Raw genomic sequence first — 18,653 nt, 5'->3', positions numbered from 1 at the left:
GCCAGATGTTGCTTTTGTTTACATTGAGCTTTGTTTTTTTCCCCCTGGAAATTCAAACCAAAGCCAGCAATTATTTTGCTGTAGAATTGTTTATTGTAGGATAGTCCCACTGGCAGGTTGGCCAGTGCTGGAACCTCCCACAGCCTGGCCAGCCACTGAGGGAATTCCCAGTGCTTTGCTGCACTGGGAAACTGGGAACTGGCATCCAGCTGGAGGAGAGCTTCCTCCAAGAGATGGCAATGAAACCAACACTCTCTTTGGTATTGCATGGACATTTTGACAGACTGTGTGAGTCACAGGAACACCTTTCATGTGTCTCTGAGCACCTCTGCCTGCAGAGCTCCCATTTCCCTGGCAGTGATTCTCCTTTCAAGTCACATCAGCTCACAAGGTATGATGCAACATCATTGAAAATGTGCATGTGTTTATCAGAGGTTACAGCATAAAATATGCAGGCACCTTCAAATATATTTCAGTCTATGACAGCAAGCAGAGTGACTGAATGTATGTCAGAGGTTTATGATGAACTCTGAAGTGTCTTCATTTAAAAGACAGCATCCTTTTTTTATTGCTTGATTTATTCTTTCTATCTGTAACTAACCTCTAGACTCATAGATTTAGACTCCTGGTGTGATGTTGTTTGAATGCCATGCACCTCAGAGCTCTGCAAAAACCTTCTGACAAATTCATGGCTTGCTCCTCTCTCAGTGTTCAGCACAATGCCAAGGGATGGAGAGATTAAATGGTGCCCTACTGCTCAACTGAGAACCCATAAAATCAACATATTTAGTGGCTTTTATAGAAAATTTGTCACATGCTAAGCAGGGAAGAACAAGAAAGTAACTAGGAGAGATTTAGTGTTCCATTTTCCATCTCTTTAGCAGTGTTGCCCTTGATTTTTTCAGTAAGACTGTGTTGGGATTTTTTGTAAAGGATTAAGCAGTGGTGGAGATGAGGAACTGAGCCTAAGTAAACAACCAAATATTCTCTTCTTGAAAGAATCAGTTTGATCCCATACAGATAAAACTGAGCATTTATGGAAGTATGCAGGGCACAGATGGGCCAAGGCCCAGGCTAAAGCAGTTTCCAGGTCCCAGGGATGAATTCAGGACCTGGGCTGTTTCCAGATGTGCAGTTCCTGCAGGAACACATGCAGTGTGGTTACACACAGTGTGACTGCAAGCACACATTTTCAATCACACCTTTTGAGTCGTTAGAGAGAGAATTTAATTTCAGAAACCTTAGGAAGCAATAATAATCTTTAACCTCTGGCATTGCAGGAGAAAGTACTGCATATTTCCTATCAAAATGAACAGCTTTAATAACCTTCCATTAATATCTATTTATACTGAGGCAAATTATACAGAATTGACCAAGGGGCACAACGTGCTGTGTAGGGCCAACATTACCTTGTGACTTCATGGGAGCTCTTGTTTGAATAAAGGCAAGGCTCTGCCTGCAGAATTCAGCCTATAATTAGTAACACCGACACCATAATGGTTACCCCACACTGCCAAAGTTTCTGCAGTTCAAAAAGCTTTAGTGAATTAATCCAGAGACTGCAGTAGGATTTGCACCCATGGATTTGGATTTGGAGAGGAGCAGAGATGAATTGCCCAAATCTCCTGGCTCTGTACCACTGGGAATGGCTTTTTCCACTGTGCTTCGAGCACAGATCCTTCTGCTCCAGGGGAACAAGAATTGATTATCTGGTATTTGGAGGTCTGGAGGCTTTAGAAAGAAGCAAACAGCAGTTATGAAGGACTTCATTTTTGTACCCTAAGAGGCTCTGTCAGAAATGTCATTTGTAATTAATTAGAAGTGTATAAACCAGAAAAGAGCCTGTTAAAGTCAGGTTTTATCCCGGGGCACTCTGGGTTTCAACCTTTGGCTGAAAGCTCAGAACCTTTCCACAAGTTCCTGTGTGCTGTCTGGGTGATCCTTATGGCAGCATTTGAATTTCCAAAAGGGTTTATAAAAAAGCTTCCCTCTTTAGACAGAGCTCCTCAGGTGATTCTTGTAAGATATCCTGTTTTTCTAAAGAGATTTTTATTGCAATATGAATTTATTACAAACCATTACACATGCACACATTTTCAATCATACCTTTTGGGTCCTATAAGAGAGAATTTAATTTCAGAAGCCTTAGGAAGCAATAATATTCTTTAACCTCTGGCACTGCAGGAGAAGATACTGCATATTTTCTATCAAAATAGACAGCTTTAATAACCTTCCATTAATATCCATTTATATTTATTACTCCTTCATTAAAGTTAAGACAGCAAATCCTTAATAAAAAAACCCTAAATTGACATTTTACTTTACTTCTTGCTCTGTCTTTTAAAATGCTAATACTTAAGAAAGTGGACAGGACATGACATATTTTTATCACTGCCGCACACTTCAGCACTAGCAGTGTAAACTCTGTGTCTTGCTTTTTGCCCTTATTATATCAAATATAAGCAGATTTTCTCTGAGTTCACTGGCAGGGAACATCTCCTTAGAGCAGCACATCCCCTCATTATCCAGCCCTATCAGCTGTTCTCCAGCTCACCAGGAGACCATTTCCTCTCTGCTTTACAACGTCTTTTATGATCCTTGATGGCCCAAGTTTGGGGTTTTTCAGTTTACTTTCCTGCTTGATTCCCTTGTGCCACTTTATAACATGTCCTCAGCCAGCCTTCCTTAATGACATGAAACCAGGCAAGAAGGCAGAGAATGTGTTTTTCTTTTTGTTTTGCAAAAGGCAGGAGATAACTCATGAACTGAGGTCAACTCAGCAGAGAACACAGAATTGCAGCTGAGTTTCAGCTGGAGCAAGAATTGCCAGGAGGGTCCCAAGATCCCAACACCCATCCCTGTTTGCCTAAGCTGGGGCAAAGTTCCTCTCCTTCTGCACCTACTGCTCCCACCCTGGGGTTTTTGCTCCTCCTCTCTGGAGAACTTCACAGTATTTCTGTGTTTTTCAGGCTTTCCTGAGGCCACTCATCTGCTTTTGGACTATTACTGGGGTGCAATCCCATTTCTGCTTCCTCATCTCCCACATGGCCCCGCAGCCACACAGCATCATGTGAAGGAAAAGCTTTTAAGTTTTTTTTTTTAAGGTTTCTTCTATGCAAGGATGTTCTTGTGCAGCTGAAGTGAAATAGGGCATTATTTTCCTTGCTAGCAAGGCTGTGTGTGTGTATTGGGGTGTGCATTTATAGCTCTGGGACAGGTGAAATGGTGGCTGCCACTTTGCCTTTCAAACCAGTTCTCCACCTTTAACATGGTGCTTTCACAAGTATGGACCCAAAAATGCTCCTTGTTTTACAGTGAGTCTCTCCAACACCAGCTGGGAAGCAGAGCAGGGACTGCCAGCTTCAGAGTTGTCAGCAGAAGCTGGACGTGAGGCTGTGAAATCCGTGGGCTCTCAGCTTTCCTAAACTGGAGATGAGAAAGAGAATCCACCTGCCAGCACAAAGGAGCTTCTGCATTTCCATTTCCTCCCTTCACAGGACACAAGGTGCAAGATGGATCACCGACCTCCCCCACGCAACACTGCTGAGCCCAGGAAGGGCAGGGCAGCCCACAGCTGATGCTCACACTCTGATAATGTATTCTTATCATTCTAGATGAAGTAGAGACCAGGGGAGCAACCATGGACTGTGCAGGGCTCTGCAAAGAATGGCCAGGTTTAGCTGCTGGTCTTTTGTAGGAAGGGATTCTCATGAGCCACATGCTGGCTCCAAACAGCACTCCAGAGCTGGCAGTGACATTCCTTCAGTGTGAACTCAGCAATGCTATTTGGCCAGAAATTATTACAATACAAAACAGGCAGAGGTGCCCCAATAACCCAGGGGATAAATCCATACTGTAGAATACATAAAAGAAGCAGAGCAGTGGCAGTCACCACACATGAAAAAGACAAAATCAATTAATGATGAAAGGACAGAGCTACTCCTGTTTGGCCTAAAGAAAGCAACTCTATTCCACATGAAACAAATTCAGAATAAAGATTCTGTAGGCACGGTGAACATTTGTCATTTCTCTTAATAAGTATATACAAAATACTGCTTTCAAAAGGAAAGATCCCACTGTAGTTGTGGACACATATTTCCCCTCTCTTTAATAAGGTTATGCAGCAGCTATTGATTCCTGACTACTGCCTAAAGTACAATTAGTGTATTTGTAAAAACATCCTTTTTATTCATGGGGGACTTCTGTAGCTCCAAGTGCCTCACTCAAACTAATAAACATTATTGCTGTGGCCCAGCCAAACCCTCTGGCACCAGCAAAGGGCAGTAGGAGACAAAACCCCGAGGAACTCCTCACTTGGGCAGTGAAGAGTCTGAACTGTCCTTCCCTATTTTGTACCAGGTTAATGAGAAGTCTGTGTTAAATGCCTCATTTTCAAGAAGCTGGTTGTGGAGTGCTGCAGTTCAGCAGGTGAAATCCCAGCTGGTTCCTGTGCTGGGCTCAGCACAGTGGGAGCAGGGAGCTTTGCCTGCCAGACAGCTCCTGGGCTCACAGGTGAAGCCTTAGCAGGGAGATATTCCTTCTTAAAAGCAGGTACTGACTGTTGAATAAGGCAAAGATTTTTATTTCGTCTGCTTTGCTCTTCACTTGGGGTTTTAGAAATATGTGATGCACAGCTGGAGAGACGTATGAAGGGATAGAGAGAAATATTAAAGAAAACCATGTATTTTTCTACCCAAAAGCAAACATGGTGCTCAGTGGATTACATTCCTCTCATTTCTTTAAGATAAGAACAGTGTTCAAAGGAAAATCTCCTTCTCTTCTAAGCTATTCAGTCATTTTGAATATGATTACATCCTAAATATCACAGTATTTGCAAAGGATTGGGATCACAGTGATAGGTGGGTAAGGTGCTTTCCTTGCCAACTTTCTATTTATTCTGTATTTCATGCTCAATACCCTCAGTACAAATAGCTCTATCTCAAGTACAAATGTTATGATAAAAGAATAGTTTTTGGGCCTTTCACAGAGCATGACAAATGCTGGATCCTCGAGCAGCAGCACCAACTGATTCCTGCTGCAGCATCTCCTGACTGCCCTAAGGAACAGCAGCTCCAGCCAGGCCCTGCTGCAAGGAAAACATTGCCCAATTTGCACTGAAAAAAAAAAAACAACCCAACAGTTTCCTTGCCCATCTCTCTGGGTAGTTGTCTAATGATTGCTTTTAGAGCACTTATGGCTGCAGACTTTTTTATAGTTGGCACCCCAGAAATGGCCCTTAGAGCCTGGAGCCCAGGTACTGCTGCCAGGGCACAGTGTCACCCCAGAGCATGGCAATCCTCCCAAACCATTATCAAAATGTAAATGAAAGGCAACATTTCCTATAAACATCTGCATTCCAGAGGCCAAATGGTACTTCCATAATTTTCTGTAAGACCTTCCAAAAATACCACCTCAGACTAACCTACTCGACAGATACATCATGTTAGATGTGTCACCACATCCTCTTAATCAGTGTGGAGTCAATATTCTGTATTATATGAATAACTAATTAGTTTCACAACTTATTTCCACAGATGTCATTGCAAAATCTATCTGACGAATGTCATCTGCACTTGAAAGAAGGACAAGCATTGTAATTAAGTATTAAGCCATTTCACCAGTGTGAGTCTGCCGTGGAGTGTGAAATGGCAATAATTCACATTTTTAAGACCTCGCATTTATTAGCATCTATTTTCTACTCAAGGTTAGCAGTGTACTGCACAGAGAGTTAAAAAAAGCCAAACAAGCTCACTTTTTTGTTATTCAAATGGATACATCTGCATGTCTTACTGTTCAGATTGTCACATGGATGGGGTTTCTCTCAAGTCCCAGAGGATTTCTGGCTCACACACCTCTGTGAGCAGCACTCGAAGGTCAGATGGATGCTCTGATTATGGAGCAAGTGACATTCTGCTGTTGAAAGCTAATGACAAACCTGGGCACAAGGCAGCTAGGCAGGATATAGATCTTGTACACAGCAAAAGTATTCAATCTGAGATAACAGCCAGGACTGACGATTAATATCTCTCAGGAAAAGACTTTGTTTGCATTAGGAAACCCCTACAGAATAAATGCAGAGAGAGAATAATGAACTCAGCTGTTGGGGTTTACTCAGGGCCCAGGAAAAGTTAAACTGGTCTCTGTCTGGAGCCACTGCTAGAGCTGCCATTGTGCTGCTTAGTTATGTGCAGAAGAAGATGAATCCTGAGTAACTTCCCACATCTTTTGGTGCATCAATCAGCAAACAAGAGGGATATTCCCACTGCTCTCTATCCCAATTGGCAGCAATTTCCTTTAGAAATCTGCCCTTTCCTTCCCCATTCTCACTCCTTGAGTTCAGTGAGAACTTGAAGGGCCACCAAGCTCTGATGGAATGTGCTGGCTCCTGCAGCCACATGTGCCAGCAGCACAGGGGACAGGGCAGAGCCATGATTTATCCAGCTGGGATAAGGGAACAGGGCAGAGCCATGACTTACCCAGCTGGGATAAATCAGCACAGACCCACTAACACCTCTGCATTTACCTCCTGAGCAGCTCATCCACACTGAGGCTTCACCCACTGAAAAACGGAAGGAAAGGACACCAAGAGCTGAATCCACCCTTCCTGATGCTGGGTGTGAAAGAGAGGAAGACCATTAAGAGAAGGTTTGTTGGAGTAAGGAAAAGGAACAACAACCCCCTCTCCTTTTCTTTGAAAGAGAAATACTTTGACAGATGGAAAGCCCCAGCAATCAACTGCTTCCTGAACACCAGTCCTTATATCCAATGGTAAAAATATACCTTAATGCACACAAGAAGCTGTGGAAAGGCTGCCTTTGGCTTGGGAGGGCTGTGGCTTGTCTTTTGTAAGAGACAAACAGGAAGCAGATTTGAAGGGATGTCAACAGGACACAATACTAAAGCAAAGTGGCTGCAAGATCAGTGTGAATTCTGCCCTGGGAAAGTCTCTCCAACAGCAAGAGTTTCAGGAAGCCTCAGCTGCCATGGGAAAATTGTTAGATCAGATGTGGTGTCCTCAATCAGAAAATGAGGTGATGAGGATTCAAAAGCAACTCAACCAAGGGCACTGAGATTAGCCTGAAGTTTGGAAACCAGGAACCTGCTGCCTCCTTTTAGCTGTATATCAACAGGTTTGTGTTGGCTTTAGTGGAGATGGTTGTGTACACTCAACCTGTCTGAAAGTAACTGAAAATAGTTGTATTTGTTACAGTGTGAAGGCAAAGCTCATCCCAAGGAAAATCTGTTGTCTTTTAAGCTGGTAGGACTATCAACATTATTGGGACTGCACTGGTATAACTGAGAAATAAATTGCATCCCTGCTGGTAAAACAATCAGAAAATAGCACCAGCACTGTACAAGGGTACAGTGGTCATCTCCCCTTGCTGACACCTCACAGGAATCCACAAGTGTTCACTGTGAACTAAACAGTGTTTCAGTATCATATATTACTCTCTATAAATGACTTTCATTTCTCACCAATTACTTCCTCTTTTATACCATTCATTTTTCACATTTCCTCTAATTTTTCTCCTCTTAATCATTATTAATGTAATTGGTCTTAGACAGAAATATTATTTTTGTTCCTACTTATCTATGGTGCCTTGTGAAACACAGCTGACAGAAACCTTAATTTGGTAAGAATTCCTGTTTTTCAAAATGAGTATTGTTACGTTAGCTCAGCACTGTATTTAAATTGTTTTTTGTTACAATAGGTCTCACTTGGACTATTTGGATAGTTCAGTACTCCACGTGGTGAGGTGGAATTGCACTAATAAAATCAAGCAGCAAGCACATTTCATCTGCCATTTCGTGCTTTCAGTGCTTCATAATTAACTTTAGCCAAAAATTACCCCTTTAAGCCCAAGGGATTAATTCTCCCTTAACTCTATTTGTGCATTATAGAAAAAACAGCCATCCCCTGGCTTCCTGGCCTTGGATGAGCAATTTACTGCATTTGCAACCTACAATATCTGCAGATGAATTCCAGGTGTGTGCTTGCCCCTCATGGAGTGAATTTCATGCTGTCTGACTCTTTTTTTAACTCTGGGAACAGAAATTCCCTAGAGCAGTTTTCCAAGCTGCAGCAGGACCTGGACATTGGTGCTTAAGGCAGCTCTGCTCCAACCCCACCCTGTCCCCAGCCTCCAGCACTTGGCACTTTAACAGCATCCTCCTGATACTTTAATCTTGTATTTCACCTTTTAATCCCCTCCCCTCAAACTATTTCCTTCTTCCTTATTCTGGCTAGTCCAACCTTTATCCCTCACCTCTGCCGAGTGCTGATCTGGTGTTTGATGGACAACTTCTCTTTGCATCTCTGGCATGTGTTTGTTTCTGGGAGGAATGTAAATAGAAAAAGGCAGGTGATTCCTGCCAATGTCAAGGAGAGGTTCTCAAGGCAGCCTCTTGACAAGTTACTTGGGTGCTACTCAAATAATCCAGTGAGAAAAGGTCATATTGAATTCAACTTTTATACATAAGCAATCACATTACCATATGTCAAAGGCACCAACCTGCTTTAAAAAGTGTCAGTGCAGATGAGTACAAATATTTCAATGTCCAAACAAATCTCCCAAGCCCTCCCCCTAAACTATTTTGGGACGATACCAGATGGCAATGCTAAACATCCCAAGTATTTAAAATTAATTTGGATTTGTTTGCTTTCCATTTTACAGCTTTTGACCAGTTTAGAACCCAACGAACAACAACAAATACATTCAGGAGTCTACAATTACCTTAAATATGTAAAAACATGAAGAAGTTCACAAAAGTGAATAAAAAATGTATCAACCACCTCTAGTTTTTAGGTCCCTATTAAAGAATATTCTAGAGCCTAAGTAGGAAACAAGAGCTGTTAATTACACTCTGCATTAAACAAGACATTAATGAGCTTTGGCATTCCTACCACAGTGGACACTGAGGAGGAATGTTTTAGGGCGTGTGAGTCTGTCTGCAGCAAAGTCCAGTGCTGGCTCAAACAAGCACAAAAGCAATTCTTGGAGCCTTGAGAGGGGCTTGGTATGTCAGGAAAAGGCTGTGCAGATATTCCCACTGGGATTCTCTCCTAAACCACTGCAAAAGTGTTTTAAAAAGTGAGCAAAGAGGATGACCAGGATGATGAGCACCTGAAAGAGCAGCTGATTTAGCAATATAGCTGAATTATGAAAACCGTTCACCAGCCAAAGGGACAGAAGGTCTGGTGAGAACAAGTGTCCTGTCACCTGGAGAGCGTCAGCTGTGGTAACACTCGGGTGTGACTGAAGGCCTTGGGGAGATGAGTGGCACGTCCTGTCCGTTCTGCCAGGGAATCAGTCTGTCTGTCCCTCCAGGGAATCAGTCTGTCTGTCCAGGAGAGGAGGAAGGCAAGGAGGACATGACTCCCAGGTGTGACAGGAGCAGCTGGTCTCCTCTCTTTGTGACAGCAACAGTCGCTGCCACCTCATTTTGAAATCTAACAGAAGAACAGGAGTGGGCACTGACAAGAGCAAAGGAAGAAGTCACCAACGGATCATAATCCTTGGTTTAGGATAAAGATGGAGGCTGGTGGTGCCTGGGGGCACCTGCAGCAGCTGAATGTGCACTTTCCACCTGAGAAGTTCAGCCTAAGCAGGAAAGAAAGCACTATTTATTGCAGAAAAAGGTCTTTCAGAGGCAAGCCAACTACTGAGTGTGTGATTTCACTGCTGCTTTCCCAGCAATGTGTGGCAGCTCAGGGCCCATCTCGTCCAGCCCCATTTCACTGCAGCATCTTTGTAAATAGGCAAAAAGGACACCTTATGCACACACTCTGCTATCAAAATAGGAAGGAACCAAAAAAATCTCCCCTCAGAGTAAGATTATTTTCACTATTAACTCTGTACTGCCCCCAAAAGGCACCGTTTTACCTAAGAAGCAGCCAGTGATCCAACATGTAGAGAGAGATGGATGGATCTTGGTCTGGGGAGCAGTAGAGCATTTGTTCTTGGAAAACCTTGCTTTCCCTACACACTGCCACCACTGGCTCTTTTCTCCTCAGGATGCTGTAAAAACATTTGTTTTTGCCAAGATAAACTTGTCAGAAGCACACAAAGTATTTTAGGACTTTCTGGGACTTTTTTTTTCCCCCAGGTAAATGCTATTCAATAATTTTCCTTTAAAAAAAAAACAAAAACCACAACAGATTTTAAAGGATTTTTTTCACCCAGTCCACTAATTCGAAAGGAAATCAGATACCTAACAGCTCTCCACATAAAACAAGTGAAATAAGAACATGAATTTAAAGCAGATCAAATATACTGAATCAATCCCTTGCATGGATACTGCCATTAATTCATTTCAATTTCATTTAGCTTAATTCGCTTTGGAACAGAAGCATAGTCAGTCAGGTTAAGGCTCTTTCAATTCACATTTTTCCCCTCCAGTACAACACCCTACACTTAATTGGATTTCCCCCCCCTTCCCATTTTAGAAAAGTCTTAAATAATCACAAACTTGGAGCTAAATCTTGCATCTCTTTTGCACTACTCAAAACGTAGTTTTCTAAATTTTGATTGTAAATTTTAGAGATGCTATTGGGTATTTTAACCATGATCTTGCAGTTTTGTTTTTTTTTTTTTTTTTTAAGATGAGAATGTCAGTAAACACAGGCTGTGCCAGAAAGCCTTTGTCACCTGGAAGTCACCTAGAAACCCATTTGCTGGTGCTTTGCTTGGCTTTTCCAGGGAAATGGAGAGCCTTGCCCCACCACTCCCTGCCCTCACGTCTCCTTTTCCCCACACCAAGCCCTGGAGCTGCCCTGCCAGCTGCACGTCACAGTGAGCAAAGACCACATTTCCTCCTTTTTTAAAGGAAGCAGACCCAAACTGAGAAAAGCACGAGGCAGGGTTAAAATCACTGCCTGGAGGAAGAGAACAAACTTTCATAACAAACTCAATCACGCCTCCACTGCTCCTGCTGTCTGACAGATGATCCCCAGAGTGGGAAACTGGAACAATTAGAGGGTTTCCTGGGGGAAACTGAAAGGTAGAGACAGACCCAAGGGAAGGCAGATTCTCCATCTTCCCTGGTGACCTAGCTGGGCCATAACTATCCCTGGTATCAGAGCAGGGAATCCATGAGAGGTGCTCTCTCTCAGCCCCCTGCATCTGCAGTAAATCAGCAGTGCTTGTGCTCAACTTCAGCTGGCTCAGGATTGCTCCTTCCCCAGCACTTTCCAGCAAAGGAGAGTTGGCAGCCCAAGATTTAAGGACAAAATGTCCTTCCTGTTCATTCATTTATTTATTTATAGTGTTTCTCTCTTTCTCTTTTTCTAAGGAAGGATAATTTGAGTTATTAGGCAAACCCCTACAGCACTCTTGGTCAGAAGATATCAGGAGATTCAGTCAATAATTTTTTAGGCCATTGTGATTAGTATCTTTCCAGAGACTAGTCATTCAAGTTAACCTGTAGTGCCACACTTCTTTTTTTTTTTAAAGTTATTTAAAAAAAAAAAATAAATATAACGCCCAGCCTTAGCTTGAGGGCAGAGCTGGCTCCCAGGAGCTGTGCTGTTTATTCCCACATGGCACAATGCTGTCAGCAAGTGGCACCTCTGCAAGTGTCAGCAGTTACACATGTGCACAGCTGTGCCCTGTGTAGGTCAGGGAGGGTTTGCAATTCTGCAAGTCTGATAATACTGGAGAGCATTATCCTTTTGCCTGCTGCTACTCCCTGTGATCCAGCACAGCCGTCAGTACCTCCCTGCACAACCAGGAAAAGGTTACTCTATTTTTCTTTTCCAAATGCTGAGCCCAGGGTATGCAGAGCACATTGCAGAGCAGAAATGCTGCTCTCATGACCTGTCATTGCCTTTAGTTTGGTCATATCACATGTAAATATGGCAGGTCCCTTCTCTTCCATGGCATCCTCTCCTGTGATGCCTTCCAAAGAGAATCCCCAAGCTCTTATGCAAAAGCAGAAATGATGCCCAGCAGTAAGCACAACTCCAACAAGGCTCCACTGAGTTACCATTAAACCATATTCCAAAGTTTACCTTAGTTCCTTGAAGGGGTCTGCCCTGACATTGGGAGTTTCTATAGATTTAGGGAACACTGTGCCTTCTGCTCCTGAAATCACAAAACAAAACAGAAGACAAATTGTAAACATTATGAGCTGTTATCAGGGGAGTGATTGTCAAATCATACCTAGGTGCAATTTAACCCATTGCCTGACCCCGTGTCTTTCTTGCACATCCCTTCTGTCCCCAGAAAAGCCAGACCTTGTTCATCTGCAATGGGTTGCCTTGATCACACGTGGGGTTTGCCTGTAAACTGCACTTCTGGCTGGAAAAGTAGGTGCTTGCACCCCGACCTGGGGAGAGTCTCCTGCCCCCAACTGATGCAGAGAGCTTGGAAAAGACACCCTTTGCTAACCAGGCATCTAATCCAGCTACATCCCTCATGGAAGAACCTGGATGCATGTCACCACATCATTTCTTTTGCTGGGCTCTCAGAGATACTCAAGGGCGAAAAGCAGATTTTGACTTGATCCCTGCAAGTCAGGGATCCCCTCCAGTCAGGCTGTGCTCCTGCCTGGGGAAAAGGAGGGAGGTGCACCCTCATGCAGGGCAGCACAGACTCTGCCCCAGTCCCAGCCTGGCCACCAGTTCAATGTGTGACCCAGAAATTATTTAACTTCTGCTCATTCCCTCTTCTCTCAGAGACAATGGCGAAGCTGCACTGCCCCATTTGCTGGCTGGCTTTAGACCTGTGAACTGCTGGGTACTACAAACAGCTTGTGTAAGTTCCAGACCACTGCAATCCTCTTCATGGCCACCTGCATAGCCCAGCTGGGCCATTTCACCCAGCCATCCCTGAACTGGGTCCATATTTTGTGATCAACCCCTGCTCTCTCTTCTCTAGAAAGATGTGCTCTCCTCATATCTCTGCTGTAAGCCAAAGCCCTGCCACCCTCTGGCAACCCTTTCCACTGACTGTTCTCATTTAAAATGTGCATCTAATCTGAAATGGTCTAATTTCATCTTCCAGCCACTGAATCTTCTCGAGTCCTCATGTGCCATCCAGCCTCACATGAGGAGACTTTAGTCAGACACTGATGGTGACCCAACCCCCCCAACCTGCTCTGATTCTCTGAGAAGTTCTGGGCTTTCTGAATCAATCACTTTGAAGCAAATCCTTTGGACTTCTCGCTGGTTTTTTTGGTTGGTTTTTTTTTTTTTCCTGGACCTGTTCTACTTTTAAAATACTCTGCTAGAGCACAGGAGTCCTCAGGTGCTGCCACCGACACTCTGCTGCAGAACATCACGTTCCTGCTCCCACTGAAACTTCCAATTAAAACACAGCTGAGAGTGGCACTAACTGCCTCACACACAGGGTGTGTGCACGATAAATTAATGCTCCTCTTCTCCAATATATAACTGCCAAGCCAATGAGCAAGTATGACCTATATTCTTAAATTCAAACCTGTGTTCTTGCCTTCAGACACACTGTGAACAATTAGTCACTCTTTACCTGCAGTCATCACAGCAATTTCAGTGTCAGCATGCAGACAGCACTGGTGGCATTTTTTTTTTTATTTCTTTAGATTTTAGTCTGATAAAGTTATTGGTGCAAACTACAGATCCTGATGAAAACTTTTACATGTACAGTTTGAGAGCACTCCTAACACATGCTATTGTAACTGTTCCCTGTGTGCAGTTTGAAAGTCATCATTACAGAATAACAGATGTTCTGAGATGGTCCAAAACATGTCAAGACAACATCCTGCTGTAACTGCTGCCATAAGTGAGAAACACCTATGACTGCAGTATGACTATACTTTCTTTGCACTGAAATAAATTAACTAAGCTGTCCCAATGTGTTAAAGAAAAAAAAATCACAATGAAAACAAGCACTCTAACATTTATAAAAAAACCTACCCAACTCTTTTTAACCCAGAAAAAAACAAAGGTGATAAAAGCAGCCTAAAGTTTGAAGGTTTATACTTGGGGATTGAAGCTGATCCTATGGCACAATACAGATATTGAGCTTTTAACTTTAGTATAAGCTTTCATTGTTACAAGTTGTCATAAGCAGCTGAAACTTGCCAACCATGAAGGTTGTTACTATCAGATCTGTCTTCTCTCAACAGTTTCCAAATGATTTAAATCTCTGCTTTATCCAACACGATTGCCTTGGCTCTTGGCTTTGCAATGAAATGTAGCAAAACATCCAGCCTGCACTTATCTGCATAATAGAACAGTGATTTTTGAGGGAAGGAGGATGAAGAGGTGCAGCTGGAGAGATGCACATAGATATTCTTGTACCCTTCCACGCACATAGCTTAAATGGTGACTTTATGCTGGGCATTTAAATTAATTTTTAGACACCTTAAGTTGGATACTCAAGTCATGCAAACTCAAAATAACTACCTGCCCATAACCAGAAGTGCGTGCAGAATAAGGAGAAACATTAACTTATTCCTAAACTTGGGGTTTCCAGGCTTTCATTTTTTTAGTTTAAATGCAGGAAGCAACTTTGGAAACAAGGTCAATGAAAACCCCAATGCAGTCATTTCAAGAAGGTTGAAAATGAAAGAGCTGGGTATTAGTTTCCTCCATTTTCTTGTTTTCCCTTCCCTACACAGTTCTCAAGCCCTCTTTTCCTGTCTCCCTTCTTGCCAGATCCATTAAGAAGTCCCTCATAAACTGGGAACAGGAATGAGATTTCCAAACCCTTCTGTTTCTCTCCTTTGATCCGAATTTGAAGTGAATGCCATGATAAGGCTTTCTGCTTTGACTGTATAATTCATATTCTTCTTTAATAACACAGAATCCCCAAAGGACCACCTGTCTGTCACTGAGCAGGACATCAGCCACGAGGGGATGCTGAGGGACCAGGACTGAGACATCCCTCCCTTGGCTGTGGCTGTCAGCAGCCAAGGGCCCCTTGAGTTGGCAGAGAAAGTTTATCAGAACTACTGATAAACTTTCCTCACCTCACTTAATCCTCATCCTAATTGTCCCCCTTTCTAGCAGGGGGCTGATGGATGAATTAAACACTCTGAGGAAGTTCTCCCTTTGGTTTCACCCTGCTGCCTGACGATTTCAGTAAAGAACCATCCTCTTTTTTCTGTGCTATTGGGAATTTTCTGGACCTCAAACCCTCCACCCCCCTCTATTCTGTGCTGGAGAGTCTCAATCTCAGCAGCTCCCAAGGGAAAAACTGCCTTGGACAAATTCAGCTCCACTGGACGTTTGTGTCAAAGTTTGGCTTCTGGCCACTGTGGCTGCCCCCAGCCAGGCTCTGACAGCAGCAGCGTTGGATGGTGTTGAAAGTGAAGGCTGGAGGAAGTGACCTCATTTAGTAGTTTTAGTATCACAGAATCACTTATGTTGGAAAAGACTCTGCAGATCATGGAATCCAACTGTGACTCAAGGCTTTGGCAACAAAGGGAAGGAAAGTTTGAGGGAAATGTGCTGTTGTCACTCTGAATTGGGCTATTCTAGCTCTGCTGAAGGAAACTGGGATTTTATGGAGTAACAAATGGTTGAAAATATGAAGTCCAAGGTCATGTGCTTAGAAAGCAGTAAAAATTTCTTCTACATGTTGGAGGCATCCAAGATATAATATCCCTGGATAGAAGCTGAAAGCTGCTCATGATTCATGGCAGCGTGACAGAGTCAAAGTCAACATTAAACTGAAAGGCAAGAAGAAAGTCTAACAGGAACACACACACACAAAAAAAAGGAAACCACATTATTTTAAGAATCATCAATGAATCCTCAAACTATTGTGTGCCTCCCCTGCTCATCCCCAGAGAGGAGAGTCTACAGAGAGGAAAAACTGTTATGACTGCACAAACAGGAATCTGTCTGTCCAATAAAAGAAGCCTGGAAGGACTTGGCTGTGTGGCTGAACAGCATGATGTGCTAAGGAAGGATACTCATGCTGTGCATAAATACATCAGAGGGTAAATAACACCAAGGGAAGAGAACCACTGGCTCTAAGCCCACATTTATATGAGAGCCAGTGCTCAGATGAGTGTGGCAGCAGCTCTCTGGCCACAGAGAGCAGGCACAGACTTTCCCAGGCATTTTTCTGGGGAAGGCTGTGAGAAGATCAGAGAAAATAATGAGAAACAATTCTTATCTCCCCTTGTTGCACCTGCTGTTGTGCACATGTGGAATGTGTCATGGAGATTTGTTTACCAAAGGGTGGTTTCTTAACTGGCCACTGGATGGTGTTTGGATTGATTGACCAATTAGGCCAAAGCTGTATTGGACTGGCTGGAAGGGTTACTGAGTTTCTTAGTAAGTACAGGATGATATAATAAAGCAATTGATCAGCCTTCTCCAATCATGGAGTCAGTGCTAATTATCACCCGGCTAGGGGCCTGTGGCAGCAAGATGAGTGGCAGTAAACTGATCCTGGGTATATCTGGGAAGGAAAGTGAGGGTTTTCCAGCCAAAAGAGGAGCTACAATGGGAGCAGCTTTCCAGTTAGATGGGACAGACCATATGACATATGTGACAAATTCCTGACTGGAAGATCTGGTGTCTCAGAACAAAGGGCCAGTATTTTCAGGACCAGCAATTTCCTTCTAGTCTTGCATTCCTCTAGTCTTATTTTCGCTGTCCTCTACCTGAGAAATGATGGGTTTTGGCAAATGGTATTAACAAACAGCTCCAACAGTTCAAGAATCAGCTGCTACAATCTCCCTTTTCAATCAAAGCTGCTCTACCCCTCTTCCTCTTTTACTGAGTATAAAGCCAATGTAACCTACATTTACTATTGTACAACAGTTTCTGCTTCCTGAATTATCTGTTATTAAAACATTTTCTATCTGTCATGAAAAACGCATACAGAAAATTTCTATTTCATTGCAAAGTACTAATTTTTTTTCATCATATGAGACTCTCTGCTGCTGCTGAGGGTAACTTATGTGCAATCAGCCAAAGACAGAAGAAAACAATACTATCATTAGGATTTAAACACACTGTACTGTACATCCCTAGGCAATAAATTATTCTTTCTCACAGTATTATATCAGAGAGGCTTCTACTATACTGATTCCCTCTTCTGACACTGTGTAATTTACCACCGATAAATGTTCATAAACAGTTTGACTGAAAAATCCATAAAGCCATTTCAGCTTTATTTTAAGTCCCATTTAATGTCCCTCAAAAATGATTTCATCAATGTGTTTCCATTAGCTGGTTCTCTGCCCAATAACTTAATTCCATACAATCAGTCAGGAACTTATACAGCATATGACAGGATCTACCTGAAGTATTTTACATCACCATAAAGATTCACTCAGAGAGTATTTTAGGTTTTTTGGCTTTTTTCCTCCCTTGCAGTGCATAAGGTATGGGGTGTCAAAGACCCCTGTATGTGTTCACTTCATTCAAGAACAAAAACCAAGAGTCTCATGGCAAGAGAACATTTCCAGTCCAGTTTTAGGCTTTGGAAATGGAGGAGCACAAATGCCCCAGGAAAGAAGCAAATCTCAGCTGGAAGCTGCATCTTAACCAACAACAGCTTCCACCAGAGGAACACAGGAATCTGTGTTCAGCTTTTACAGCTGCCTCCTGCTTTCCCTGCGTGCTGCAGAAGTGCCTGAGCTGCATGACACTGTCCTGGCACCTTCCCTGGTGCCAATCCCTGCTCCCTCTGGGACCCAGCCACTGTGCCAAGACACTGATCACATCCTATTCCCTCTGCACAAAACCTCCTCCGGGCTGCCTCTGCTCTCTGCTGGAAGAGAGAGAAGAGGAGCCCAAATACAATGCAGTGAGAGGTTTTTTTAGACTAATAATTGCTGTCAGGGCCAGGTGGCAATCGGCTGAACAGCTCTTGGGGCTGAGCAGAATGCAGGGAGACATCAGGTTTCCACTCAGGTGTAGATACACCTGGTCAGCTACTCCCCACTTTCCTTTTTCTTTTCAGACAACACATTTCTTTCCCACTCTGTATTTTTTTAGTCATAATTACAGGCCTGCAGCACACCTTTAGTGTTGTGTATCACTGCTTTCAAATGAAAGTGGGGTCTCAGAGGCCTGTGATGAACCTGGTGATTAAGTTTGCCGTAGTGTATCTTCTCTTTAGTGTTCAGCAGGACTGTGCAAATGAGAGGGGAAGGAGAAGGATTTGCTGTGCTTTTTCTAGCTGAAGTCAAGAGTATAGTGTGCTGTTGGTCTCCATAAACTACTTTTATTCCCACTATTATTGATCAGGGCACATTCAGCAATTTGTTCATGAAAACACCCATCTGAGGAGGTTCTCTCCTCTGCAGGTCTCACCAGGATAATATGTGACAGTCTCAGAAAGTGTGTGCAAACAGATGCCCAGGAAGTAAATCCAATACAATGCAGGTAAAAATTATTTGTGACTGCTTCTTTTAATTCCAAGCTTTAAAAGCCTTATTCTTCCTTAATTTATGTTTTTAAATGGGTGAGCATAGTAATTGCTGTTGCTCCCCTTGAATCCCATTAAATCTGAAATCAATAGGAGCTCTATTTCAGGGTCCAATAATAGCCTGGTTAGGTTAAGCCAGTGCATTGAACAAAAGCCATGAAGCTTCATTCACGTTTCTTTCCAGGATCCTATAAAAATAGCTCATTGCCAAGGTCTGTCTGTCTTCCTTTTTTGTCTAAGTGTTGGGGAGCTGTTCTTTTAAGGGCAATCAAAAATTCC

The 18,653-nt window shown here is 43.0% G+C and overlaps 1 protein-coding gene across 1 annotated transcript in view; it reads right to left on the bottom strand.

Moving 5' to 3' along the window:
* SGCD (sarcoglycan delta) overlaps window positions 1-18,653 on the bottom strand; it is a 136,061-nt gene that overhangs the window by 27,328 nt on the left and 90,080 nt on the right. The window contains exon 6 of the mRNA XM_053956762.1: window positions 12,011-12,083. Coding sequence (XP_053812737.1) covers window positions 12,011-12,083 — 73 coding nt within the window. The remainder of the gene's footprint in view (window positions 1-12,010; window positions 12,084-18,653) is intronic.

The sequence above is a fragment of the Vidua chalybeata genome, chromosome 15 (assembly GCF_026979565.1).
Source record: "Vidua chalybeata isolate OUT-0048 chromosome 15, bVidCha1 merged haplotype, whole genome shotgun sequence".
Classification (NCBI taxonomy): Eukaryota; Metazoa; Chordata; class Aves; order Passeriformes; family Viduidae; genus Vidua; species Vidua chalybeata.
Note: the sequence above shows the minus strand (reverse complement) of the source record. Positions and strands in the feature narration are given on the sequence as shown.